We start from the raw sequence: 27,553 nt of genomic DNA, 5'->3' as shown, positions 1-27,553 counted from the left end.
CAGACTTCATTAGTTTTAGCTGGTGAAGTGCCAGAAATAACTAGTAAAACATAAAGTTGAGGGGGAAAAAAAGTATTACTGGTACAATATGTACCTTCTCTCCTTATTTTTAGCTGTACTGAGATGAGATAAATATAACTGCAGCACTATTTACATCAAAATATAAACAAACCTTGATACCACTTGCTATCTTAAGAAAACAGTATTCTAAAAGACTTTAAAACATTAATAACACCAGAACAAAAAATAAACTGATCTTGATAGTAAAATGCATTTTGGGGAAACATTGACTAACCTATGAAATCAGGTTATTTTTCCATTTACAGCATATCTGTTCCCATACCCTCACTATTCCTGGTCAAGGAATAGTTGAGCCACCAATCACCAATATTTAGGTGATTATATATGTACTTTAGCATTCTCTTTTCCCCCTGTGGCAACAAGATATTTTTCTCTCTTAAGTCCCTGAACTATTCAGTATGCTCCTGTTAGTCTGAAAAAAAAATCACCTACTGCTCTACAATATTTGCAGACTGCGAGCTCATCAAACAAATGAATGCTTAGGAATAATTAGAAATTAACATGGTTCCACTGTCAGCACATGGGTATTCCTTTTACTCCTTTACACTGATCTGGTTACAGATCAGTTTCAAACAGCGATATAAGTAATATCGAAGAAAAATCACTGATATTATTGTATAGTTATCAGAGCAGATTTGAACATTTTCATTATCATTTTATACTGTTTTATAGTAACATTTACCTTTTGGGGAACACTCTTGTAATTCCACCATCCGTAACAACAAATTGCGCAACAACTCCATCACTACAAACAAAAATAAGATTTAAAGTAAAAGCTAACTGAAATTCTCTTGAGTTCCTATGTCAAGGGTACATAATAGTGATTTAAATATGTACCCTGTGCAAAGATTAACTGTGTATCTCTATATGTGAATATGAATTACATTGTTAGATCACGAGAAAGATTATATTTTTCAGTTTTCAGGCTTCTTGTTTGTTTTTCAGACTCCAAAATTCATTAAAAAAAAAAAACAAAACAACAAAACAAAACAAAACAACAACAACAACAAAATAATCAATAGAAAGAATACTTACAGATACAGCTTACTCCAATAATTTTGGGCAAGTTCATTTGTAAATCCTGCATCCAGCAGAACTCTAATGACCATATCAGTATTACCTAGTAAAAGAGTCAAGACACTCGTCTGAAAACATATGACATGGGGATTAACCTACTAAAATTAAATTCTGAGTTGTTAAGATGCTATCACCACCAAAATTAGGCTCTTTCTGTGGTCATTCTGACTAACTTCAAGTTATGTCAAATATTGCACATTAAACAAACTGTTCTGAAACTCTTGACTTTAAGTTTTTCCTTTATTAAAATCTAAAAACCTATGTTTTTACCAAAGGAATACGAAAATCAATTATAGCACCAGGTCTCAACTTTCCAAGGCCCCGTTTAATTTAGAAATAAACTTATTTTTAAAGCATTCTTTCATTCAAATGCTTTATATCCCAGTTTGAAAAAGTTTCAACAAAACATTTAAGTTTTACTGAATAGTTACTCTCTTACATGTTACAAAAACAGAGATAATTACCACAATAAATATATATTTAAATATTTAAATTTGAATTAGTCAAGTCCCAGCTTAAAAAAAAAAAATAGAAACAGAAATAACAAGAACAAAAAAGATACAAGTATTTGTCTTCTTCTGAATGAGTGGCTTAGATGGATATGTTGTTTTTAAATATCTTTCAGTAGACGTCTTGAAGTCAGTCCTTTTCAATCATACTTTTTAGTATAACATAAAAAAACCAAAACTTCTAGGAATGGTCAACTGAAGTAAGAATGCATTTTACTAAGGATTTAAATACAGATTTAATATTTTATCAATACTGAAAATACAATGGAGCTGAACTGTAACTGAATAACATAAAGGGAAAATCTGGCTTTTGGTCTTTCATTTCACACAGCAAAGCAGCGTTAGAATTTTTACTCAAAGCCACAGCTCTGAATTCTGCAAAATTCCAGGTGCTCAGCTTTCGAGAGGAGACTGAACATTCCCGGGGAACAATGAAAATCCAGAAAATCCCTTTACTTCAGTCTTCTCCACTCTCTCACATCATCTTAATACATTAATTTAACACTGATTAGGTATATTTATACGTGGCTTGGCCATGTAAACCTTTAGGTAATGCCACAGATTCACCTCCCTTATACACAAGTATGCTATCACATTACAGTATGTACTATAAGTTAGAGTACTGTTGTTGGATGCCTCGTTGCATCCACATCTTACTAGAAATTAAATCAAAATTCTGAGTATAAGTATTAGAATATGTCTCCCAGGGTGATATATATTTTCACTAATACAGACTCCTCTAATATTTTTTTATGTATCTTAATTATAACAAAAGGAAGGAACATACACATTTTATGCTTTGATAATATTTTGGCATAATGACTTATTAAGCCCTAGAGTATACTACAACATAACTACATAAACTCTCAATATTGGCTTGTACAACTACTGAGTATTAAACCAGAGTTTTCATTTTTTATGTGATTTAATCATTTGAGACAAACGTTTTCACTTCCAAGACTTGAGTCAAAGGACTCAAGAAACATTTTGGTTATTCATTGACATAAGTGAGTAAAGTTAACTTTTTTAAAAAGAACTCCCTTCTTCTCCATCCCCCAAGTAGGTTTTTAAGACAGTTTCATTGGGAGATTTCATTGGGAGATTTTTTAAGCATTCAGTCCTTCCAATACATGGTCTAGCAAAGAGATTCTTATGATGTCTGGATGACACCATCCATCCATCTTTCTGGATGAAAGTTACAAGGCAGGACCTTCACCTCAAATTGACCAGTGATCCCATACAACAATGTGGTACAGAAAAAGCGAGGATAAAAAAAAGAAAAAAAAAAAAAAAAAGCTTATTCCAATTATTTATAAACTATCAATAATGCTAACCAGACTTCTATGCATAAAGAAAAATCCAAACATTTAATTTTTCATGAGAACAGGACTTTAATGTAATACTGGTGGTTTGATTAAAATGTTAAACTCATTCTAAATGGATTTTAAAGCAAAATTTTAATATGTGAGTACTATCTCAAAGCCCAGTGCTCACCAATGCAGCAATTATATCCATCTATGATCTTAAGCAATTCAAGCCCAAGTGAAGTCTCCTTAACCAGTCTGTGAAACAGCAATATAACTCTCTTATCTTTTATTTTGGTTTTTACATTGGTTCTCAGTGCTTTCTGTTTAGTTATTTTGGTTATATAAGCTGACAAGAAAATAGGCATCTTGAGATGCTCTTTGGCTGATATGCTCAAGAGGAAAAACTATCAATTTGAAATATTTGGAATTCAGTAAAACAAAGTAGTAGCTGATTGCTTCATAACATAATGCTGAAGGGAAGCATGCAAAACATGGGATGCATAATGCCCTGCAAATATTCTTAAACAAACCTATAAAGTTCCAAACTAATTTTGCAGTCTATCTTAGATAGAAAAGTCCAACACCAGGTATATTCCTATTTAAAAAATAAAAAATAAAAAAATCAGAGATTAAAAAAAAAACAACAATATGTGATTTGAGCATGAAAGCCTTCAGATTGACTAATTCTCATTTATGAGTAAGCATTATTTATAAGAAAAAGAAAATCAATGAATTGAAAAGAGTACTTACATGATGGACTGCTTGGAGTATTTCTATCGATAAATTCATTAAAATTTAACAAAAATTCAGTGTTATTTTCTGATTTCTTTACATCAGTACAATATTCTCTGAAAAACAATAAAACATCAGCCTTCTCAGACTTGCTTTGTATATTTCTGAAGCAGATTAGCAATCTGAAAGTCTAAGGAGGACTGTGCCACTACTATGAATGGTTGGAACCACTGCAGTACTCCTGATCATAGTCAGTATTTCAGGAAATCAGGGTTCAGGAGCCTGCCTAAATCTGAATTATCATAAAACTATGTGTTAGATAAGGCACAGATTCTCAGAAAAAAACAATCCAAACTTGTACAGAGTCTGTAAACTAAGCAAGGAAATGCCCGGTGAAATTATACTCCTACTGGGTTAATGTGTACTGGAAAGTACGTGGAATGCTGTTGGAGACACTGTCACTTAATGTTCAGCTAACACTGGATTTATGGGCTGAGATCCTACCTTCTGTGAAGTCTTAAAGACAATTTTAATAAGGTACACACCCCATACACATAAATGCTTTCTGTTTTGACATATGCAAACCAGATGAACAGTAAACTATTTTAAACATAATGTTGGAAAGTAGTATTTCAATGTGCAATTCACTGAATACAAGCAAGCACAATAAAAGTCAATGGGCATTTTCATGGCAAATATTAGATGGTGAGTGGCATTAAATAACTCTAAAATGTAAAGAACATTCAGCAGTCAAGCCAGGAGTTCATTTTTTAACAGATCTATATTAAATTAACTTTATGACCAAAAGAACCCTGAGTATCTTATTAAGCTATCTTATTAATCTTTACTTATTTCATTATTAACCTTAAAGATTACAGGCATAATTTGGTGTACTGTGCCAACATTCACATTTACAGAAAGCTCCATATTAAGCATTTTTTTCACGTAGATCAGTTTTATAACTCATAACTTGCTGGAAACTCCTAATTGGCACAATTGATCATCAATAACTTCAGTCCTTCAGAAAAAAAATTAACAGGTATTCCAAGAACACGTTTGAAGGTAGAAGACTATGTCTTACATAAGTCTTACACATAAATCAATCAAAAAGAATCTAAATTTAAAAGAATTAAAAAAAAAATTGAATAATTTTTGAATCATCTTTGTGGTAGGGTATTTACCATAATTAACTTCCAAAGGAACTTAATTTTTCAGAGCTATTTCTCTTATTATGTTTCCCTAATAAATACATAATTACAAAGGCAACGAAGGCTGCATTAATTGCACAGGGAAGAAAAAAAAAAAAGAAAAAGGAACTAACAAATTGACTCAATCAATTTTCAATGATGCAATCAATATCTATGTTCAATGAGTCAAAAATTAATTAATCCATAAGCGATAGAGAGCTTTAAAGCTCTTCTTTTTGAACTGGAAAAAAAAAAAAATGTATATATATATATATATAAAAAAATCAAGGTAAGTATTATGGTAGCTATTCCATAGAAGAGAAGCTAGAGTACAAAGCAGTAAAATCTTAAAAGATACAACCACAAGAAATGGACAGATGAGTAAAAGACTTCAATTAAAAACATCAATAAATGATGACATATCAGATTTTACAGCTCCCTTTGTTTAACACAGAAATGAATGAAAGCCTGAAGATGTGGTCTGCCAAGAAGAAAAGCCTGATCTTTAAAAACATGAATTTACTTTTTTCTCTTTTTATAAATAAAAAAAATCTTTTCTCGAATCCCTATTTTTTTAAATATCCTTAACCTGATTCCTATTAATTGCTGAAATAATACTTACTACTGGGAAATTAACCAACCTTGGTGCTATAAACGTATAGCCAGCTTCATCAAAATGATCAATCTTCAGTGTTTCTGAATCTACAAAGATGAACAGTGAAATCAAGTAAGCAAATGACTTACCAACATAATTTTCCTTCTCAAACATTTGACTAGCTTTTGCATACATCCGTGAAAAAAAAAAAAAAAAAAAAAAAGTTCATTTTTGCAACACTTTCCTACTAATTTACTGTATACTTATCAGTATTTCACGGTTTTGGATGAAATTATTTGATTATTATATACAACACACACTTGGCAACAATACTATGTCTAACAACCTAATTAGAGGTGACATTTAATTAGCATGAAAATTTGGATTACATTAGAATTGCAGTCTGATACAAAGAAACACTTGGGACAAAGATTTGTTAAAACATGGAAAATGCTTATAGAGCTCTTAGCCATAAAGTTTAAAAAACCTCGCCTATGTAACCATCGCTGTCAGTGCTACCTGAATAATAATGGCTTCAAAAGCTGGCATTACTGAACACCAGGTGAAAGGACCAGACAAACAAGTAGAGATTAGCAACATACTGAAATGTGTATGAAAATAGAAAAACACTTAGCAACTTTTTCATTTTCTATTGTTGTGGTACCCAAAGGGAAAAGTCCCGAGATGAAGAATACAGAGGAGAATGTCCGGTAGGAATAGAAATACAAGTGAAAAATTTCAACTGCAATAAACAGAAGGAAATTGAGCAACAAGAATATACTTGCCCTTTTTGATTTCCACTATCCATCAGAAAGAGAAAGCAGGGAAACAGAAAGAAACAGGGTAAAGCAAAAGGGATCACAAAACAATATTTTATTCAAACAATCCCTTGAATAAAAATATTGTGCATAGAAAGATCAAAGGTTCAACTTATGTACAGTTTTAGTCTGGAAAAAAGACAAACATCTTTGAACACTGGAGAATATGTCTTCATCAGTCATTTCTCAAGTACCTTCTGTGCTAGCCACCATGGTGGCTATTTCAAGGGTCTGTTCTGCAGGTTATATTCATGTAAGTGTGAAACCAGATTATCTAATCCATAAAAAGAACTGCATCCACTCACTAAAACTTTAATTTTAAACTACTTATGGTATGACAAAGTCATGAAAATAAATCCCTGATTATTAAAAACTTGCTTTAATCTTCATACCCAGGAAGTGAAGGTAGAGGACACTGATTGAGTGCTAGCCAAGTATTCTCTAAAGTAGCATTTTATACCTGTCAGAGAGATTCACAGCACTATTCAAACTTGACATTTTTACAAGTTTGGATAAATACTAAAAGGATGTGCTGAGTTCTATTTTGTTTACTACCTAGATTACTACACAAATCTTCTATTTAGATCTAGTTAGCTACATCTAATGAATGAAAAGCTTTTCATTACTCACAAGTATAATTCCCAATTACCTCTCCAGAATCTGTAAATGGCTTAAAATTAGTCTTGTAGTATATATATATTACAAACATCCAGTAAAACTATCTTTAGAATGCAAAACAAAAACCTAGCTGCAAGCCAAATGAAATAGTGCTTTTACATTTATCTATTTCTGCAGGCATCAGACATAATTTGCTAAATATGACACTGCAACTACTGTAAATAAAATAAAATAAGCTTTACTACTATCCTAGTATTTAGCTAACTAAATACTGATGAAATGTATGAAAAAAAATGGTGTCCAGACCCTTAAAAGACAGCAACAGAGGATACACAAAAGCAATGATTCTGTAGGTACATAGCAAGGGGAAAGGGGCTGTCAGTGAAACTGGGGTACCTGCACATATTCTATCTTTATAGAATATTTCTTGTACCTTGGATGTTACAATGAATTAGAATCATTGCTCCAGATTTTGGGTACATTATGATAACATTAGTGAATTCAAAAGAAGTTATGAATTTTAAACATAGTTTCGGGGGTTTTTTTTATGTGAATCTGCGACTTGGCAATACTTGACAAAACCAGGGAACCTTCATGATACTTACATCTGGCTTGAGTTATTGGTTCTTCTATTTTAGCTTTAATATAATAAAAGCTGTATGATGGTAGCACCAATGCCAAACTGCAAGAGAAACAAGACAAGTAAAACAATTATGTTATTTGCAGCCATTTTCTAATTTCAGCTTCTTCGTGTTTTGAAACCATTAAGAAGTTTGGAAATTGGATCCTCATGTGATGAAATAGTTACATGGAGACATACCAGCCTCATACTTTGTAATAGGTACAAGTAGGTTCAACAATGTCAAACAGTCAAAAGTCAAATTTAGGCCCAAATGCACTTCCCCCAGGGACAAGGGACAAATTAAAAAAAAAAATAAAAAAATCATGATTTCTTATATCTTTCTCTAAGACATTTCACATTACAATTTAGCACAAGTCAACATGGTGATTGACTGTAAGAAGCAGCATATAATACTGCACTTACTTGCATGCAGCATATGACAAACTCTACTTACAATAAAACACCTACTGGCATATATTAGGAAAAATATCTAGCAGTATTTAATTTACGTTCAAGCCCTACAATGTTTTTCAGAATCATGAGGTCACTTCTAATAACTTTTGAACATCACACAGCAATAATTCAAGATTTGCAATGCAGATTTCTTTTATTTTACATGTTTTTCTTGAAAACAAACACATAGAAACAAGATCTCTTCTTGTCATTAACTCTACACACACGTAGAAGTGAGAAGTGCTCTGTTTTAAAAAAGGTATATAAATGACAAGAGGTATAAATCATCATTAGAGAGGTAACATCTCCCATACTGCATCCTTACTCAGTTTTTATGAATGCAGAACTGCAGTGGTTTCTAATGCAGAAATTAACTTTAAAGAAGAAGTTATACAATTGGCCATATATGAGATGACCTTTAATGATACAGTCTATTTAAATGGCACATGTAAGTGAGAGCGCTGCATATTTGGTGATAGTCTTCTACAAATTCTCCTCTAGGGAAATCACTCACAGTTTACTTGCCATTAGCAGTTACTGCTAACGGAAATGGCTAATTAAAATCTATAATTTTATGTGTAATAGGTGCTGCAATGTGACTCCATGGATTTATTGCTGAATCTCAAGCCAGGGAGCTTGAATTAAGAATGCATATAAATCAAATGTAATTCTTTACCAATTGCTAGGTGGCATACTATGATAAAAAATTATCTTCCCACTGAATATAATGATAGAAGTAATAGAAAATAAAAATGGAGTGATGAATAAAAGATAAAATGTTATATCTATGTTCACTTGTTAAAACTGCAAACTGCTTTGTTTGGTTTTGCTTATAAACTCATGTTTGCATTCATATTGGCTGTACACCTGGTACAGACCATAGCAGAAAACCAGCTTGGTTGGCAACTGCTGTAATTCATCACAATAAAAAATATTATTTTTGTAAAAAAAGTTGACTTACTATTTGTACCATCTAGTTAAACCTGTGTGATTAAATGATTCTGGTATGATAGACACAACAATGTTGCATTCAACAGGGGCAAGCTTTTACAAAATCCTTCACTTGCTCCTGCTGCCATTCATACATGACTTTCATATACAAAGCAGTATTGGTGCTAATTAGTTAAAATTTGTCACAAATAGATATACATTTCAGAGATAATCAGTAGCATAGTTCCTGCCCCTAAGATCTGGCAGGTAGTTTAGCAATGTCATGATATAAGCAACATTGATTGTAAGAGATTTGCACAGAACATTATATTCCATTTTTTTTATTTTGATGAAAATACAGCATCTTTCTTCTAATACGCATATTAAAACAAGAACATAGAGGAAATACAAAGAAATTATAAAATAAGAGGAGGAATCTAAGAGAAAGTGTACAATTAAGAATCAAAGCATATAACAATACAGAAAGCAGGAGAAAATAAGATTCAACCATAAAATCCTTTTTTTTCCTGCATGCTGAAATGCACCAGTTGTTAATCTCAATGGTTGGCAAGAAGACTGAGGTTCTGGTCCTCACACACAGCCACAATTCTGTGCTGCAAATATTTAATGGAACCCAGCAAATCCCACAGGTGAGATGACTTGTCCTGACTTAACTAGTAAAGAAAGCGTAACATGATAAATGCTAACCAAAAGAAATGAAAAGGGCATTTAACTACATAAAAGTCAGAGAACAGAGATGAGTTACCTGTAATCAGTGCCATTCACAGCAGTCCATGTATATGTTCGATTTCCTTTATCAATATATCTCTACAAAAAATATTAATGAAGAAACAAATTATTAATTCCAAATCTCAAAGAAACAGCTTTTGCATTGCAACATTACATTCAATGATAAAAGGTACCACAAGTATATGTCTATGCCTTTTCTTTCACTGTAATAAAACAAAAGGGCAAAAATGACCACGATAACAAAAAAGAGGCGTCTTTTTTGACTTTTGTGATTCAAAGCCCTTTCATTACCTGGTTGCTTATTTTCAGTTCAGTGCAATAGTGTAGACCACTTACTCATTAGGGAAAAATAAAAAATTAAAAAGATGCGTTTGTGGCTAATGTCCTGGTATATTTTATATGCAGGTAAACAGACACCCTTATTATCCTATTTATTTTTAGTAATGCAACTATACTATTACTTCAGCTCAAGAACAGCTAAATACTTGAAACTTGCAGTGACACCTCTAAATCATGCATAGTGCCATGGTTTGTAGATGTACACTGGCAATAGAAAAACAGTTCCCAAGGTGGGAAGGCAGGAAGAGAAGAACAGGACTGGTATGAAATGCTCTTGCCACCAGTGCTTTGAGTATGCTTGAAGGCAAATTGGCTGAAAGCTCCCTCCAAAGATAACACTGCATATTAGATGTCCTCATATGTCTGCTCCCATTTACCCTTGCCTACTTTATTAGTGAGCCATCTGATTCTATCTTACCTGGTCACTCCCAAAGAACCTACACATTATTTCAGTTCTTGTGATCCTTCAGTTTGCACTACTGCCTACCCCAGCTGCCCAAATGTGGCAACACTTTTGTTTCTATGGCATCTTCTCTGTTACTTGGAAAGCCCCTGGGGCTCTGGAAGACTCCAGCACACCCCACCCACGCTTGCTATGACTCCAGTTTCTATGTTGTACTATGAGGTCATCTCCCAGGACACTGCTGGGGCCAGCTGAAATACAAAAGGGAAGCAATGCAAACTTAAACCAAAAAGCAAAACAAAAAGGACATCAATTTCAAGCCTCAAGACTGCAACTGTCAGTACAGAGCAACAGACCACATCAGCCATCTTTATAAGAAAATATATGAAGCTATCAAATACTAAGTGATGAGCAGCTCATGCATGGCCCATGGTCTGAAGCAGCTTTATTCTGGCTCTAGCAGCCTGGAGCTGGGAGAATGCAATAGTTTGAAGCTGTCACCATTGCCAGCCAGCTCTGGCTGCTCCCTTCTCTCCAAGGGGTCCAAGCAGAGGAAAAATCTTGGACCACGATGCAAGGTAAGTAGAGGGTAATTACTTTCATTTGGTTCTTGAAATATTTGAGAACAAAAAGCTTGAGATGTTCTATTCAAATACAGTTTGTGGTCTGGGCTGTGCATGACTGACACATTCTCAGGCACCCAGGAACATCATGTTGCTCCTGATGCTGTAGCTGATGCCAGCATTTACCCATGTGAATGATTCCTCTCCCTTGCTCTTTTGGTAAACTGCTGTAGGAATGACTGCTCTGGTCTTTTCACAATGTACCACAAAATTTGAGAGATGAATGCAACTTCTTGTATAATTCCAATGTTGTTAATGTAATTTTTTTACTGTTAATTTCTTGCTTTTCTGACCACTCACACAGAACCTTTTTTTTTTACCCATAGACTTGGAAAGCTTCTCCTTAACCAAACCAACAGCACAGATCTATAAATGCCTGACATATCTTCGTAAGTCAGTCCCATTCAGGAGCAGTTTATCCCCAACACAGATTACAAGAGGACTTAAGGCTCTTCTTCAACAGTGGTCATGAATAACAGCCTCCGTTCAGAATAAGGGGACAAAGCAGAGGCATAGTATGATGGTTTCCTCAGACAAGATGGGCTGATGAAACCAGAGATGTAGGACAACTGACATCAGATGGGGCTTATCCCCACTGTACCATGAATGCCCTGTTTGTTCACCATCTTCCAATAGAGGAACTTTTCCACACAATGGCATTCCTCTATAGATTGTAAAGGCTTACTAAAGGTCTGGGATGGATCCCTTCTTGTGTGAAAGCACAGAGGAGAGGCCTAGCTGAAGGCATAGGGACTGTTAGTCCAGGCCTCTGCTTTAGAAGAGGGTAAGAGGTGAAAAGCAGCGTGAAGCTGGTACACAGAAGTAATGTGGGCATGTTTATGGTGATCACGAGACTCTAAGGATTGAATATTATGGGCATGCTTTGCAGTTGGGCAATTTAAATATGTCAAATTTGAGTTAAGTCAGCTTGCCTCAAAGACAGAACTAGGAAAGCATCACTGCCATTTACATGGCTTCTTGATCATCATTACCACCACTGCTCAGATAAAACTATCTACACTCACATTTGTCTGCCCCCACTGAAGTGGAGTTCTCAACTCAAGAAGAGTCTGTGAGGTTCTGCACGTTCTAAATAGGGTATATCAGAAAGAAGATCATGCATAACACAGAGTCAAATTACCTAGACACTGCAGTATAATACACATAAGGGTTGTGTACTATCTGTCTGATATTTTCTTCATATTCTTGCAATAATTCATTACATCAGCCATCTTCAAGATGTTTGACACTCTTTGCAACAGTCTCAAAAAGCTGTTTTAGAACTGTAACTGTGGGGCACACTCAGGCTATATTTGTTCTTTTGGCAAACCAATCATTATTTCTTCTCATCACAGTTCCAAAGAAGAAAGGTATACATGTAAGGATCCATATCATATTTCAGTATTTCCTATTGCTATGAAATACATTTGTCTTATTAGAGAAACTCAGAATGATCTGTCTGGAGTGAAAATTTTAGACATGAAATTAAAAAGAACTCAACAAGCACAAGATCAGAAAGCAAAAGAACACAGGACAGCTGTAAAATGACTTTGTTTATCCCAAATACGCCTCGTTTGTGGCATATAAATGTTAATTTCTTTCTCATTACTTTATCTATTGAACTGAAATACAAACCATCAATCTGCTTCTCAAACATCTCTGTAAACAAATTAAGTATTTGGTTTTGAGTTTTACGCACAGAAGTAGGCTGGGTCTACTTCTTGGTGAACAGAGCATAAGACCTCATCAACAACTGTCTGATTAATGATGTATCAAAGAAATCAACAGTCAAAACAATTCCTTTTCATGAATACATTCTTTCTTTTATTCTCTGTCATTTTGTAATTTTGTTATTGGTATTCCACATCATAATAGCATGTACAGCCCGGGTAATTAAAGGGTTAATGCTCCAGTTCCATGGATTGACAACCTTCCAGATACCTGCTTCTCAAAAGAGAAGAAGAACTACATATTCCTGAGGTCCTCACAGTCAGAGAAGGAAGATACAACATGGAAATCACGGGATCTAAGTCACGGGATCAGGCTTACACTCTTACTGGCAGCCAGGCAGAGGGGTGGGTGTGCTTCCAAGCTGCGTGCCTTCATTCAGGTAGGCCTTACAGTTTTGGAAACTTTCTCTTATTTTATTTGATTTATTACCTTTACTTTCAATTAGATTGTACTATATCGTGTTATCTTGCATTCTGATATCATAGTTAGTAGAATACGTTTCCTCCTTAGATCATTGCCGCTGCTCTGTTCTTTTTCCTTGTCTGAGCCCAGCTCCTGCTCCCCTACTCCTTTCCTTTTCCCTTCCCATTTTTGGGAGCCAGGGGGCACACGGGTTTACTGCCCCCCTGTCACGGGCATAGATTTATCTAGATTGATCTAGATAACTCCGTGACACTCTAATACAGTGAAACAGAAAATCTTGGGGGGAAAAAAAGCAACATAAGCTAACATTAAAAAAAGTAAACACCTTTTCACCATTTCACAGTATTTTGATGTTTTCGTTTGCTTCTATAAATGTAATTGTCTGTGTTTCTGTCTTACCTCATCTTGGGACTTGACCAGAGTTTCAAATGTTTTTTCTCCACTTTCTCCATCTATCATTTTTTTCCGAATCTATAAGCAATAAAAAAAATAAATTAAAAAAGTAAGAACAAGGTGTTGCATATAACATGATTAACGTTTTCAGCAATTGCAAGTATTTTACAGAGACACAGAAAATAGTAATGCATTTGGAGTCACAACTGTTAATTTTTTTTTTTAAGTTTTCTATTTTCAGGCTTTTCTATTTAGCAGTTGCTTTATCAAAATTCGTACTGAATTAGTAGACTTATGAAATAACAGTTGTGGTATACTTTGCATATGAAGACAATCTCATAAAAACATTTGTTGTTTTGTTAAAGGGAGAGTATGAATTCTGTATGAACGAGTTTATTCTAGCATTTCTAGTGCTTCCAAACTCATCTGATTCAGCTAGTTGCAGTGTTTCAAATACCTTCTTCAGACCAGTCTGAGAGTAATTTCTCTCTGAAGCAGCAGTTCTAAAAAAGTGAAGGCAGAACTCAACAGATACCAAAAGGTGCTGATTATTGTCATCATGAAAAATCAATTTCAAATTCAAAATATGTCTGTTTGAAAACTTCAAAAACCTAAAATAAAGCTCCATTCTATGTCTGAACATTAATAAACTTTTTTTTTTTAAAAAAGATTTTGCAATGTATTATAAAATTAATAACAGAAAAATATACACAGGAATTAGTTTTATTGTCAACATTTTCAGTAACTTGATTTTTTAGTTCCTTCTTGGTTTCAGTACAGCAATAAGTTTGCATAAGTCAAAATCATTGTCGTTGCAGAGAAAAAAAACAATTTTAAAATATTCCAGGTAATATATTAACATCCTATTAAAAACTGTCTTGTTTTTAAAAAATTTTACAAATTTTATCTTCCCTAAAATTACAACTTAATAAAGAAGACTGAAGAAATATTATTTAATTAGTAATTATAGTGAATTCAAAAAATGAGAGGAATATTACATATTGTCTTTGCTTAACAATAATACTGGGCTCAATTTGCAGTAATCTTTCATAGTAATTTAATTACTCTATAAGGTCACAATCTTGAGAAATTTTAAGTTGATTATCTTCTGGCAAAATAGATTCCCGTTCAAAATCAATAACATGTATTTCTTCTCAAGTATTATACAGTAAAATACAAGCAGCAGCAGGTACTAAGAAACTAGTGAATCTCACCTCAACTTTAATATCATTTTCCAGTTCAGCATCTAGAAAATCCAGTGTTACTGGCTCCTGGGATTTAGGATTCTGAAGCAGAAGATGTTAAATAATCAAATAACAAAGACTGAGTACTGTAATGTTACAGAGAGGTCCCTAGAAATCATTCTAATCCCTTCGTTTTGAAGTAAGCTACTTAACTGGGCTTACTTACCATTAACTTTTATCTCTTACAGCATGAAGAATTATGTCTTTGTCATTTATTTTATTTCACTGAATAGAGAGGCTAAGTGAGCAAGAGAAAAGCAGATTATCCCTAACAACTAGTGACTATCCACTGTCTGTCAAGCAGGGGGCTCGTATTGGGAAATTGCTTTCCCTACTGCTGGTTTGCCACAGTAAGGTGAGAAAATAAGTGTCTGGGGAAGCCTCAGAGTTGAATCTTCCATTCAAAGGGGCAACTGTAACTATTACATAGTTTTGTTATTTACTATAACAAAAAACAAATACCATTTACTGTGAGCATTAGAGTATTTCCCTGAGCACCTGGCAGCTTTGACTGCGCTCCCCATTTAAGAGATGGAAACCTACAGCAGAGAATTTCTGTGGTCTGGCACCTTTAAGACGCAAGTAAGCTGTGATGCTCACCATCCACTATGATGCTGACCAGCACAGAAAATCTAGTGGTATGCATCTACCACATTGTTCTGGCACTGGGTCAAGTTCTGCTGAACGAGCTTCAGCAACCCAGCAGGCTCTGCTCCCTTGTCAGTTGCAGTTCCCATTTAATTGAACAGAGATGTCTTCCACATAAACTTTCTGGAATCTGTCTTATTATTTATTCATTTATTTATTTATTTTTAAAGAAATTTTAACTAGGCCCTATAGACTTTGTATTGCAGCCAAATATAATTAACTGATCTTAAATACAGTGTAAAAATCCTCAATTATCATCACTCAGTTAATACATCCATTTAATGAAGGATCTTAAGAAGTAACTTAGAGCCTATTACTTAACCATTTAAATCTGATATTTTAGAGGTAGAAAAGAAACATTTTATTTGCATTCTTTCTGATTGATAATACATGTATTTTTGTAATAGGATGCTTTGTATGTGGAAAGACCTCAAGATTTTTTTTTTTTTTTTTTTCCTGCATTGGCACAGTTTTATATGTAATGAGTACTGGTTCTCTTGTAGAAAATTGCAACATAGAACATGTCACTGCAACACAGAACGTATGTCTTTGGCTGATACTAGTATTTCAAGACTTCTGTAACTTCCGATAATGAACTTTTAAGGGGATTTCAGTGATCCAGCTATAATAAATTAAGGGACACGTTGAAGTCCCTTCTTTGAAAATGATGTTTATATTCCTTTTATGCTTTCATGCACATGACATAATTAGGCAATATACTCTGGCAGAGATGCATGACAAATGTACATGTGACTTCTATGAAAGCGTGCTTCATCACAATTTATATATGTATTTCCAGTTCATACTGGAAAAAAAGATGTTCTGAATAGCTGATAAAAGAGGCCTTTACATAATAATCTGGTGCTTAATGGTAGTCTTTATTTTCAGGACTGCAATACAGAATAGTTACAGAAGATTGCCCTTTCATGTTTTTAAGGTACAAATGTACAAGTTTCTGAGTCTATGGAATTATTTACTTTCTTAGCAAGTCAGACTTGCTGTCTACTAATGTAAAAGTGAAGATATTTACTCATTTAACTGGAAAGATTTCAGATAAAGAATCTGGCTATTTTTTCCTACTGATAACTTCAAAGTAATTTTAATGTTCCTATTTATTTAAGATAGACAAAACTAGTAACTTTAATACCAAAAAACAAAAACAAAAAAACCCTCTAAGCTTATTCAATACATTCAATATAGCCTTTTTCTAATGCATTTTGTTTCCTTTTCCCAACATTTCACATTCTCAAAATAAATAGCAAAAGAGCTAAAATGTAAAAATAAATAAAAAATGCATTTTCTTACATGCAATGGATAATGAATAGCATGGTCAAACCCAAACAGCATGCATGTAGGCATTGCCATGGCAGAAGTGGCATTTATGAAGTTCACATTCCATTCCAGCACAAAAAGGAACAGAGAAGAAAAGAAATGGTAAAAAAAGAAAAAAAAAGCCATCACATCAAATCAAGGTCAATATTCATTTCAAATGATAACCTGGGCTAGCCATAGTTAAGGAGTCCCAAAGACAAATAGTAAACTAACAGTCTGACAAAACTCAAGTAGACATTCACAGGTTTTGTTTGCTCTTTTAAAGACGTTATTCACCATATATTCTTTATAAGGTGCTTATTAGTGATATTTAATAGATGAGTAAACTAAGCATAAATAGAAATACAATATGTGATGTGCTAGAGGCACAAAGAAATTAGAGATTACAATGGAAAATTCCTAGACTAGTATATTAATGGGAAGACTTTTCTTCCCCACTATGCGTTTTTTTTCCCCTCCCCCCAAAAATGTGTATTTACCAGTGTTTGGGCTCCATAATTTTTTCTTCCTAGGTTGCCATTTTGCACAGTTTATTCTAAGCCATGAAGAAACAAACTTACTGATCAGTTTGCTCTTCTCTTTATCCAGTCATGCACACAAAATGACTAGAATAAGCACAGCACCACTACATTCACCAGCACAACTTAATAAAACAAAACAGAAGTAAATCACTAGCAATGAAGCATGCAAATGAAGAAAATGCAATCCATTTTCAGCACAAAAAATAAAGGCAAAGTTCTATAACTTCAATGACAAATCAAGAAGGAAACAAAGAAAGAACTGGTGCAGCAACATAAAAAAGTATATATTAAAATATCAAAATTTTGAGAAGGTCAGTATTCTCATAAATTCTATGGAAGGAATTCTATTCCTTGGTGTGAGGAATCTAGTTCATGTTCGTACTTGGGACCCTAATGAAGATTTGGGCTGTTAGGCTTTTAAACAAATAATGGTGAGAAGGCAGAAAAATTCTGGGCCCCAGAGGAAGTCACAAGAACAGCTTCCAGCATGGGTGGATGCCCAGTGCTTTTCCAGAGCTGCACATCCCTGAGCAGATGGTACAGCCACGATAAGCCAGCCACAGCCAGATCATGCCATGACCCACTGAGGAGCTAGCTGTGCTCTGAACACTGAGATGTTTTATGTTCTGAGGCTGATTTCTCCAGCACCTATACAAAAAATGTAGTCTGGAGATGGTCTTCTAGACATGGTATAAATACAGCCACTTGCGACTCAGTGAAATCACTAAATTGAACTAGATCAGGATTTTACACTATGATTTTAATGGTGCTGCTATGCAAGCCACTGGATTTGCATTATATATTTACATATACATAAAAAGTTAATATGGTCTACTGCATCTAATTTCATTATTTTGCCAGTAACATTGTTAGTCTATTCCTTTAATTATTTTTATTGAGTTTTCATTAGGTGTTTTCTGCTCAAGGATTGCATTACATAAATTTTACTGAATTTCCTTTTCCCCTTCGAGTTGATGGCAGTTAATCCTCTGGATCTGGATTTTCTAGTCTGAAAAATCTAATGTAAATAACAGGTAAAACGTATGTCCTAGTCTGACTTCAGTGGAAAAAGCAAAAGCTAAATAGCTCAAATTCTTATATGTTATATACTATACAATTAAATTTGGCAATAAAATCATGAAAATGATCTTCTCTTAACTTAGGGTTTATGCAAGCATAGCCAGCACAAGTAGTCTCTCTCTCACTCTCCCCCTTTTTTTTTTCTTAGTCTTCACATTCATTTCAAAATCTGAAGATAATTTTCGCAGCACAGCTCTAATTATCACCTATTAGTAAAACACCATAATTTAATGGAATGCCCTTCGCTACAGCCAATAACATGTTTTTTTTTTTATTATTTAAACAAGGAAGGATGCAAGCTTCATGCTTTGGAAGCTGTTTGTCAAAGTAAACAGTTCTCTAGTTAGATTTTTCCTAGTAAGCAGGACAGAAGCTTTCTAATGTAATTCCAGGCCTATGCATTCTAGCGCACTAATCACCTCCATCCAAAGTTACCTGTACATGGGGTCTCCTTTTTCTCAAATTAACTTTAGGTATGCCCACACCAATTTGCTGAAGTAACAAAAAAGCAGTAATTTACTTTTTACGCTATTAATAAACAGATCACTTATAGAAGTGAAATCTTTCCTGCCCATCTATATTCTCCAGTGCACGTATACTGGAGCCAGGGACTAACCCTCATTCTGCTTAGTTCTGAACTCAGTGTCAGAATTGCACATAGGTTTTGTCTAGAGAAACAAAAACCAGATATGTTTTAAACAACGTGAATTAAGTTAACAGAGCTTTCCCTCCCACCATACTCTACCAGAAATAAATTGTGAAGAAAAGTTTCACCTTCTGTTTACTGTTCTATCTGCTCTTAAATCTACCTTCCTCTTACCTTTCTTTCAAAAATGTAAACCATAGGACCAAATACTGAAGCATACTGAAAGCATGTGTGATTTTATAATTATCATTAGCTGGATTTTATTCAGAACCACAATGAGAATGAAGAAAAGGATGCTAATTTTTAGAAAAAGTTATAAAAAACAAAATTATCTACTATTTTTTTCAAATCTTATCTAATTAAACTAATCTTGTTAACATATACTTAATGCAAACTAACCACTCAATCCAGTGGCTACATTTATTTGGCGAGACAGGCACCTGCTCTTTCTCAGGACAATGGGAAGACACACACACACAGAGTACATAGGCAGAAAAAATATAAAATCATCTGTTTAAAAGTGTAATATAAAATTATAAATACATATATTTTATTTAGTTTAAAACTGTATTAAACTGAAAGGTTAAAAATATTTCCAATGTTATGCTTTGATAAAGTTTTCACACACAAAACAAAGTACAAGGAAAGTTCTTCAGATTTTTTACGTGTTTTCAATCTGACTTTCTAAAACTTTTTGTCAGTTGTAGAAACAGATTTACAAGTTCAGAGTTTCCAAAGGCTTTTGGGTGTGTGTGTGTGTGTGTGTGACATGCTACTGCAAGAAAATTTCCCAAAATGTTGTGTTGAACCAGTTTTGATTTCAGATAACAGATTTTCAGAAGGAAAGGCATTCAGAAGAAGGTACTACTGAAAGTTTAATACACCCTCACCTCTTCAAAGGTAAAGACGTACTTATGTTTTAGCTTACATCTACTGAAAAATTGCTGCCAAAGAGGGTTAAGATGTTGTTAGTTAATATGTTAATGGCTACCAGGATGTTCAACTAAAATTAATATGACATGTTAAAGAAAGTCCATGAGTTCTACATACATCTTTCTTTATAGTGTACCTTAGTTTTAAAACGTAGTTCTTGTATCAGTCTGTATAGCATGCACCACCCCAAACAAACTGGGAGTGAAAAAGTCTAGTCTGTGTAACTGTTAATAACAACAACAATAATAATGCATATGCTTAATATTATATGTAGACATTATTCTATCAAATAAAACACATCACATAAAATACCATTTTATTCAACATACTCTAAATTTATATTATTCTATATTATTTTAATTAAACAAACAAACAAACAAACAACAACAAAAAAGAACGAAGAAACGATTACAGTTAGTTTCCTAGTAATCTTCTGCAGTCTGTCTAGGTATAGCTGGAACAAACTGAGTTCTTCATTCTCTAACAAAAGTTCTTTACTCTTTAGTGTTACACTGTAGAATAATTGCACATGAGGTGAACAGAACCCGTATTCATTAGTTCCTCACAATATGATACTTAAAATAAGAATGCTACATTGCTTCATTTTATATTCCTTCTGTTAACAAAATTCTAGTTTAATTTGGAAAAGGTAAACCACCTGCCTTTATCTGAATTTCTGTTAATCTCTAGGGAAGAGCATGATGCAATTATTTGTCACAGAATAATTCACAAAGCATAATCATCAAATCAAAACTTCTATTTTTTTATCACATCATGAAAATCAAATGTGTATGTAAAGAAATAGAAGTGCTTGTAAATTTTTAAAACCTACACAAAGTCCATCTTTTTCTTGTGTTTTTTTTTAAAGGGGTAGTCTTGAAATAAATCAACAGCGATACTCCATCAATAGCTAAGCTCAAGTTACTCCTTTTCCAAAAGCATGTTGTTATTGTTGTTTTCCTACACACTTGGCAAAAGATTTCAAACATATTCATTACTTGAGAAAATTAATTCACATATTCATAATTCAAATTCCCTCAGCTTGAGCATTAAATGAATCACTAAAGTGTGTAAATGAATTCTTCATTTATTCTCTGCCTTTGGAAGTTAAATATGATGAAGTACTGAACAAGGGGTCCGCTATCCTTTCTGTAGTTACAGTAGGACTTTCTAGTGAACAAACAAGAGAGGGCAGTTGCCTTTCTTGCCTCTGTACTCACAACTTGCAATTATCTTGCCCAGAGATTGCTCATACTGTCTAAATATGAAATTTTAATATTGACACCTGAACTATGAAGATATGTTCTTTGATGTCTTGTTCTTATAGTGATTCATCATTAATTCTAATTTTTTTATCTGTACACTATCCATACATTTCTATCAACCCACAGTGGTTTTATTTATTTTTGCTAATTCCAATCTAGCCTTTTTTTTTTCTCTTGTAGAATGATGTATTTATGCACTGTGAACAACTTGAGGGACAAAGCTGCTCAAAGTTTCTTTCTCACAGAATTAAAGCATTTTGAAATATTCCATTAAACAGAAGATTTGATGACATGGGACAATCCTTTGCTGAAACAAAGACTGAAGTTCTGATTTCTGAAAAACATTCAGCCATTCACCTTGAAGTATGTCATCAAAGCCAAGGAGGCAACTTCTCCAAGGCAATACATGCAATTTATCAGTCCATACAGGATTAGGACTACTTCTATCAAATATGAAACTAGACTGAAATCTGGGTTTTAAAGTTTACTGAACTTTGAGAAAAATCACATCCTAATTAGATTTAGATAGATTTTATATCTGAAAGACCTTTCGTAAGTTGAATTAAAATCTAGCATTCTGGGAGTGAGTAAATGGTGTGATCCACCCCATCTGTGCAGCTCAGGTTTCATCTTTGGTAAATAGAATGTAAGCAAAGAAACAAATATGAAAACACAAGTAAAAATAATGTGTGCTTATCCCTGATTTCTGTGGTTTTGTAAGTATGAAAGTTTAAACTTCTGAAATGAGAAAACATCAAATAATAAAGGTACACTAGTAAACTCCTTTGAGTTTGCTTTAATGCCATCTTGTAACACAGTAAAACCTTTTTGTAGTATTACACCTATCTCTAGTTGGTTTTTTGTTTGTTCTTTTGTTTTTCTTTGTTAATATATATACTGAAATACTTACTTCATATATATAGATGTCTGTATAAAATATACATCTTTCTTATTTCACTTATAAGAAAATTAAACAAAAATCATTGCTCATCTTCTTGCTACTACCTAAGTGTATTTGGATGATGCCAAAATCCACACCGTGGATTTTCCTGACACCCCACAATGGAGAATTCTTTATTATTGTTCTCTGGTAATTTAGGCAGTTCTTATTTATTCATGTTACTTCTCACAATATTCCCATACTACAGTGAACAAAATTAGAAAGTTTATCATACCTTTGGTTGAAGATTTGGATGAAGTAGCACATACCCATTAGGATCAATTGCAAAGTAGTATCCATTTGGACAAAGCTAAAACAAAGAAATGAAGTTTAGCATAGTAAATCCTTAAGTAATAAAGAAAGACTAACCAGTAGCTTTACAGCAATAGTTACACTGAGAAAAATATATTGCTTCAGGCATCATGCTGTCAGATATTAATCTAAAGAAATTTTAAAAAAATGTTTACTCCTTTAGAATCATAAAATTAGGAGGATAATTTGTGCTGATCTGGAGTTCACAAGGCCCAATCCTTCACTGAAAGAACTGTACTGAATATGCTCACTACACAGCTGACCTTTCCTATAAGGACCTATTGCTGAATTCTATTCAACTTGTCCTCCACTATGAACTCCCTTGTTCCTTTCCTGCTTTTTCAGGCAATCTGCCCACAGACTGTACTGTGGCATGGGATTTTCCCATCCTAAATGGGAGATTCTGTATTGGCATTTGGTAAAATTCATGATGTTCCTTTGTTTCCCCAGATGTTGTTTTCCACAGTAATGGTTATTTTCTTAGAAATTCCCTAGCTAGATGTCTAAATATAGAAATCAATCATATTGAATAGTGTATAGACAGACATATATTTAAGATTTTTTTCTACAAATAAATGTCCTCTACAAAGGATAAGTATTATTATTATTAGCTATAGTTAATCGTATACTCTGGACTCTGGTAAGAATCAAGCACTCATCTGAACAGCAATGCCTAAGGCTACAGAATAATAAATACTTGGAATATATTCCCTGGTGTAAAAGTTGGCTTTTACAGATGCATTCTGATGGACAGTTCACACAGAAGCCCAGATTTGGCTAGTCAGAAAATCTACCACAATGGAAAAGAGTATACGAAAAGAAGCCTGCTGGTGTTTTGACTCACATCCAGTCATTGCTATATGACTGATGAAAGAGCACACAAAGAAATCGAACATAAATCATATATAAAGAAAAACTACCAACACAACCAACTCACCGTAAATCGAGGTGTCAGCTTTTTTATATCTTCCAGAGAGACATCAACCCCCATTACTCCAAGAATCAGCTGATTCTAGCAAGATTCCAAAATGTCAGATCATGTTTGACATATTTGCAATACAGAATAACTGCAAGTCCATGAATTTAAATTTTGCCTTCATCTCTTGTTTGACAAAAGTACTTGAAAAGTTGCCTATTTACTACTGGTCCTATTTTAAATATTTTTAATAATAACCAGTGTGACTAAAACTACACAATTTAGTGCAGCGTATGGAAATTGTTTCAGAAGACGATAATGCATGCATTCCTGGATGAACAAACAATAACTGTAAGAACAAAACAAGCAAAACATATTGCTTGTCAAACTATTAGGAGTTACTAGCACCCATATAGACCTACTAATACACCCTCAGGTTGGGCAGCTGACCATTAAACTTATTAGACTGTAACAGCACTAGGAAAACTTAATACTTAGATCTTAATCAGTACCCACAGTGCTATTTTCTATAAACACTACGACTAATTCATTTAAAGTCTGCATCATTGCCTTTTACCCTGAATTGTCATAGGTTCACAGATTTGTTATATATTCAGCTGGGCTTCCCTTCCTGGCAAGGCCTAAAAAATGTCACTTTCTACTTCCCATCTCCTGAGCACTTAGCTCATTCTCACTGCCACCAGGTCATAGAGATAAAACGAGGAATGTCATACCCTGAAACTCAGAACTACAAAATGAGCGATCTGAACTTCCTTGTTCCCAAGATATTAACAGGGAACTAGAGCTGACCTATTTATTTCTGACATAAAAGACAACTAAATTGTAGAAAGTTATATGGAAATGCACATTTTTTCAAAGAATTTAGCATTAAATTTAATGGTTTGCTTGCTTGCTTTAAATAACAGCTTACTATTTTTCCATTTTGTTCTTTTGTTAGATTGAAGACAGGCAGAGTTCCTGTAATCACAAGGCCCAGCTCCTAAGAAATAAACACATACAAAAAGGATAAAGAGATTTTTCAGTTTAATAACAAATATTCACAGAATCATAGAATCTCAGAATTGTAAGGCTGGGAAGGGATCTTTAGAAATCATCATTGAGTCCAACCCCCTAATGCAGGGGAACCTAATGCAAGACTCTACACTTGCTCTTGTTGAATCTCATCAGGCTCCTCTCTGCCAAACTTCCTAGTCTGTCCTGGTCATGTTGAACTGTATCCTTAAATCTGAATATTCTATATAATATAGAATGTTGAACTATAATACATTAGAAAAATCCTGGGAGAACTATAGTTAAATGTTAGATTAGAGTATTAAGAAGAAAAAGGAAAAAGAAAAATAGGAAAAAGAAAAAGAAGAATGAGGGAGAAAAAGAAAGAAAGAAAGAAAGAAAGAAAGAAAGAAAGAAAGAAAGAAAGAAAGAAAGAAAGAAAGAAAGAAAGAAAGAAAGAAAGAAAGAAAGAAAGAAAGAAAGAAAGAAAAAGAAAGAAAGAAAGAAAGAAAGAAAGAAAGAAAGAAAGAAAGAAAGAAAGAAAGAAAGAAAGAAAGAAAGAAAGAAAGAAAGAAAGAAAGAAAGAAAATGAGAAGGAAAAGCCATACAGGAGGTTGCTTAAGGTAAAGAACAATTTTTACAAGTCAATTCTAATTGTTGCTAACACAAAGACTTGAGAAAAAAACCTGGGAGTGGACTAGATATACCTGTGCCTTCCTCCATGATGAGAAAGTCCACAGATTTCAACCTTCAACTCTGATAGTTTAGCATGGGTTGGTCTCCAACTAATTCTAATAAATACTATTACTAAAATGCCCTACTTTTTATAAATACATATGTATGCACACATACAAATATACCTATGATTATATACTACAATATCTTCTACTGTTCTGTGATATACACACAAACATGCTTACAAAGCACACTTGAAGGAAAGACTGAATTAACCCAATGAAAACACAGAGCAACATGATAGAAGTTTGCAGATACCACTCTTCATTAAGCAGATCTCTTTCTTTTCCTAGTTACAAATTTAGCTTTGGCTTTACAACAGGATATGTACAGAAAATAAGAACTTTTGTCACAACATCCTTTATATTTCCAGTAAGTACCTCAACAGTAACCCAGAAGACATGGTTAATGAACTTCTGGTCATTGAAATTCCAAAGAAAAACGGGTTCCTCTGTGTGTCATGCTCAGTTTTATGATGTACTGATAAAAGTTTAGGATAATGCTGACTGACAGGAAGAAGTGGATTTTGACATAACATTAATGACCATGTGACCTTAAATAGATACATGGTTCCAGATGACCATTTAACAGTATTTTTTGTCTAGATAGAGTTACTCAGAAGAAGGTTATCTAGAGAAACAGATTAGACTGCTGCTAATAATACTTTTCTGTTTGCAGTTCCCTGAATATGTTTGTTTTACAAAATTTGTGATAAGTTTAGCAGTAAAGAAAGCATTTAATACAACCTTTTGTTTATTTCCCAATTATATACACTGTCCAATTAAAGAAATCATTGCTTTGAGCAAGCAAGTAATTACAACTATGATCATTTAAAGATCCAAGTTCAAAATCTGTACAAATACCCAGTAAAATTGAGAGGTTTCATTCTCCCTTGAGTGCCTGGGGAAAGAAAAACAAAAACAAAAACAAAAACAAAAAAATCCCTCCACACCACTAATGTAACTGATGATTTGTACTGCAGCACAAGTATAAAACTGGAAAACTCTTTGATTTTTTGGTTGTTGTTGTTAATTTGTGGACATTGATGACTTCCACCTAAGGATCTGTGTGTAGAATTGCTTTTCTCTGTTAAAGTTGAGAACAGTAATGAAAACACTGGATGCAAGCAAAGACCAGCATGTTGGCACAAGATGTTCTGAAAGTTGCTCTATTGAATTGTTCAGATGCTGGGAATGTAAGAATATTATGTTTGGAATTATAAAAAAATAAGTCCTTAGGACTGTGGAGAATTGAGCCCTATGGTAACTGATATCCTATACCTTTCTTCTGGAGAGATGAAAGAATTTTACTTTAATAAATGACAGTCATACCAGAGCATCCAGATAGACATTTGTCCATTGGACCTGTTTGGCTTTCTCACCAGCTAACACCATTGGCCTTCCCAAAACGTCCAGATATTCCTGCCAAAAAGAGTAATAAACTTTTCAGAAAGCAATTATTAGATCCATGTCCAGGATCAGCATAAGAAAACAAATAAGAGTAAGAAAAAAAAAAAAAAAAAAACAACAGAAAAAAAAAGTTATTAGTGGGAAAAAAAAAGTCAACATTCAGTAGTAACACAGGTATTTTATTTAAATATTTATTTATAATTGTACTGCCCAACATCTCAGTCTTCAGATTGCAGTACGCACTGCCAAGACAGGATTCCAGTATTTCAGCAACAGTTGCTCTATCAACAGCTGGACCATACAGATATATAACCACTGCTCTCCTTTCATGAAGTGAAAATTACAATTATATCCATTCAAACATTAGGTTTAATGTCACAATGAAATTACGGGCCAATCACAAATCCTTCAATATGGAAGAAATAGTGGAGGGTGAGTGGTAATCACTATGTGAGGTCCTACAGCAAGAATCTGTATAACTCCTATTGAAACTAAACTTTCAGAATTTTAAACGTGCATAGTCCCTGTCTTCCTTTAGCTCTGCACTGCAGATATAGCTGGTGATTTTATGAGTTATAAAATTTCTGGTCTGAGTTGGGAATGGTTGCTATCAAACTTGTTTTATTCTTCCACTTTACCAATCTGTCTTAAAATATTAGGGATATTTATTGCCAGACACTATCTGGAAGAGTTTAACAGCATCAAAGGACTCTTACTCAAGCCAAAAAATGATTTTTTTTTTTTATTTTTTTTTTTTTTGCTGAAAAAAAATGTCATGGCTGGTCTCGGAAGGACAAATAACTGCTATGATATTTCTTTACTTTTCTGGACATTTGAATACATGAACTTTCAGACAACAGAAAAAAATATCTGTCTATCTACGTTGTCAGTTTGGATCACATCATGTAATTCCAGGATCATGTGCCCTTAATTATCTGTACTCATGTCTTCTAAATTGTCCCTGAACTTT

The 27,553-nt window shown here is 33.7% G+C and overlaps 1 protein-coding gene across 5 annotated transcripts in view; it reads right to left on the bottom strand.

Annotated features, from left to right (window-relative positions):
* Positions 1-27,553, bottom strand: part of CACNA2D1 (calcium voltage-gated channel auxiliary subunit alpha2delta 1) — a 359,566-nt gene that overhangs the window by 26,104 nt on the left and 305,909 nt on the right. The window contains exons 15-28 of one of the 5 annotated variants that reach the window (XM_025151418.3): positions 26,506-26,595; positions 24,360-24,428; positions 23,450-23,524; positions 22,436-22,510; positions 18,852-18,908; positions 14,806-14,877; positions 13,598-13,669; positions 9,696-9,757; positions 7,530-7,606; positions 6,274-6,288; positions 5,535-5,595; positions 3,725-3,822; positions 1,117-1,201; positions 764-826 (exon numbers count right to left, since the gene is read on the bottom strand). In XM_025151418.3, the coding sequence (XP_025007186.1) occupies positions 764-826; positions 1,117-1,201; positions 3,725-3,822; positions 5,535-5,595; positions 6,274-6,288; positions 7,530-7,606; positions 9,696-9,757; positions 13,598-13,669; positions 14,806-14,877; positions 18,852-18,908; positions 22,436-22,510; positions 23,450-23,524; positions 24,360-24,428; positions 26,506-26,595 (971 nt within the window). The other 4 variants (XM_025151425.3, XM_025151441.3, NM_001177322.5 and 1 more) reach the window with 4 other exon arrangements.

This window comes from Gallus gallus, chromosome 1, assembly GCF_016699485.2.
Source record: "Gallus gallus isolate bGalGal1 chromosome 1, bGalGal1.mat.broiler.GRCg7b, whole genome shotgun sequence".
Taxonomy (NCBI): domain Eukaryota; kingdom Metazoa; phylum Chordata; class Aves; order Galliformes; family Phasianidae; genus Gallus; species Gallus gallus.
The sequence above is the reverse complement of the archived record's forward strand: the minus strand, read 5'-3'. Positions and strand labels throughout refer to the sequence as shown.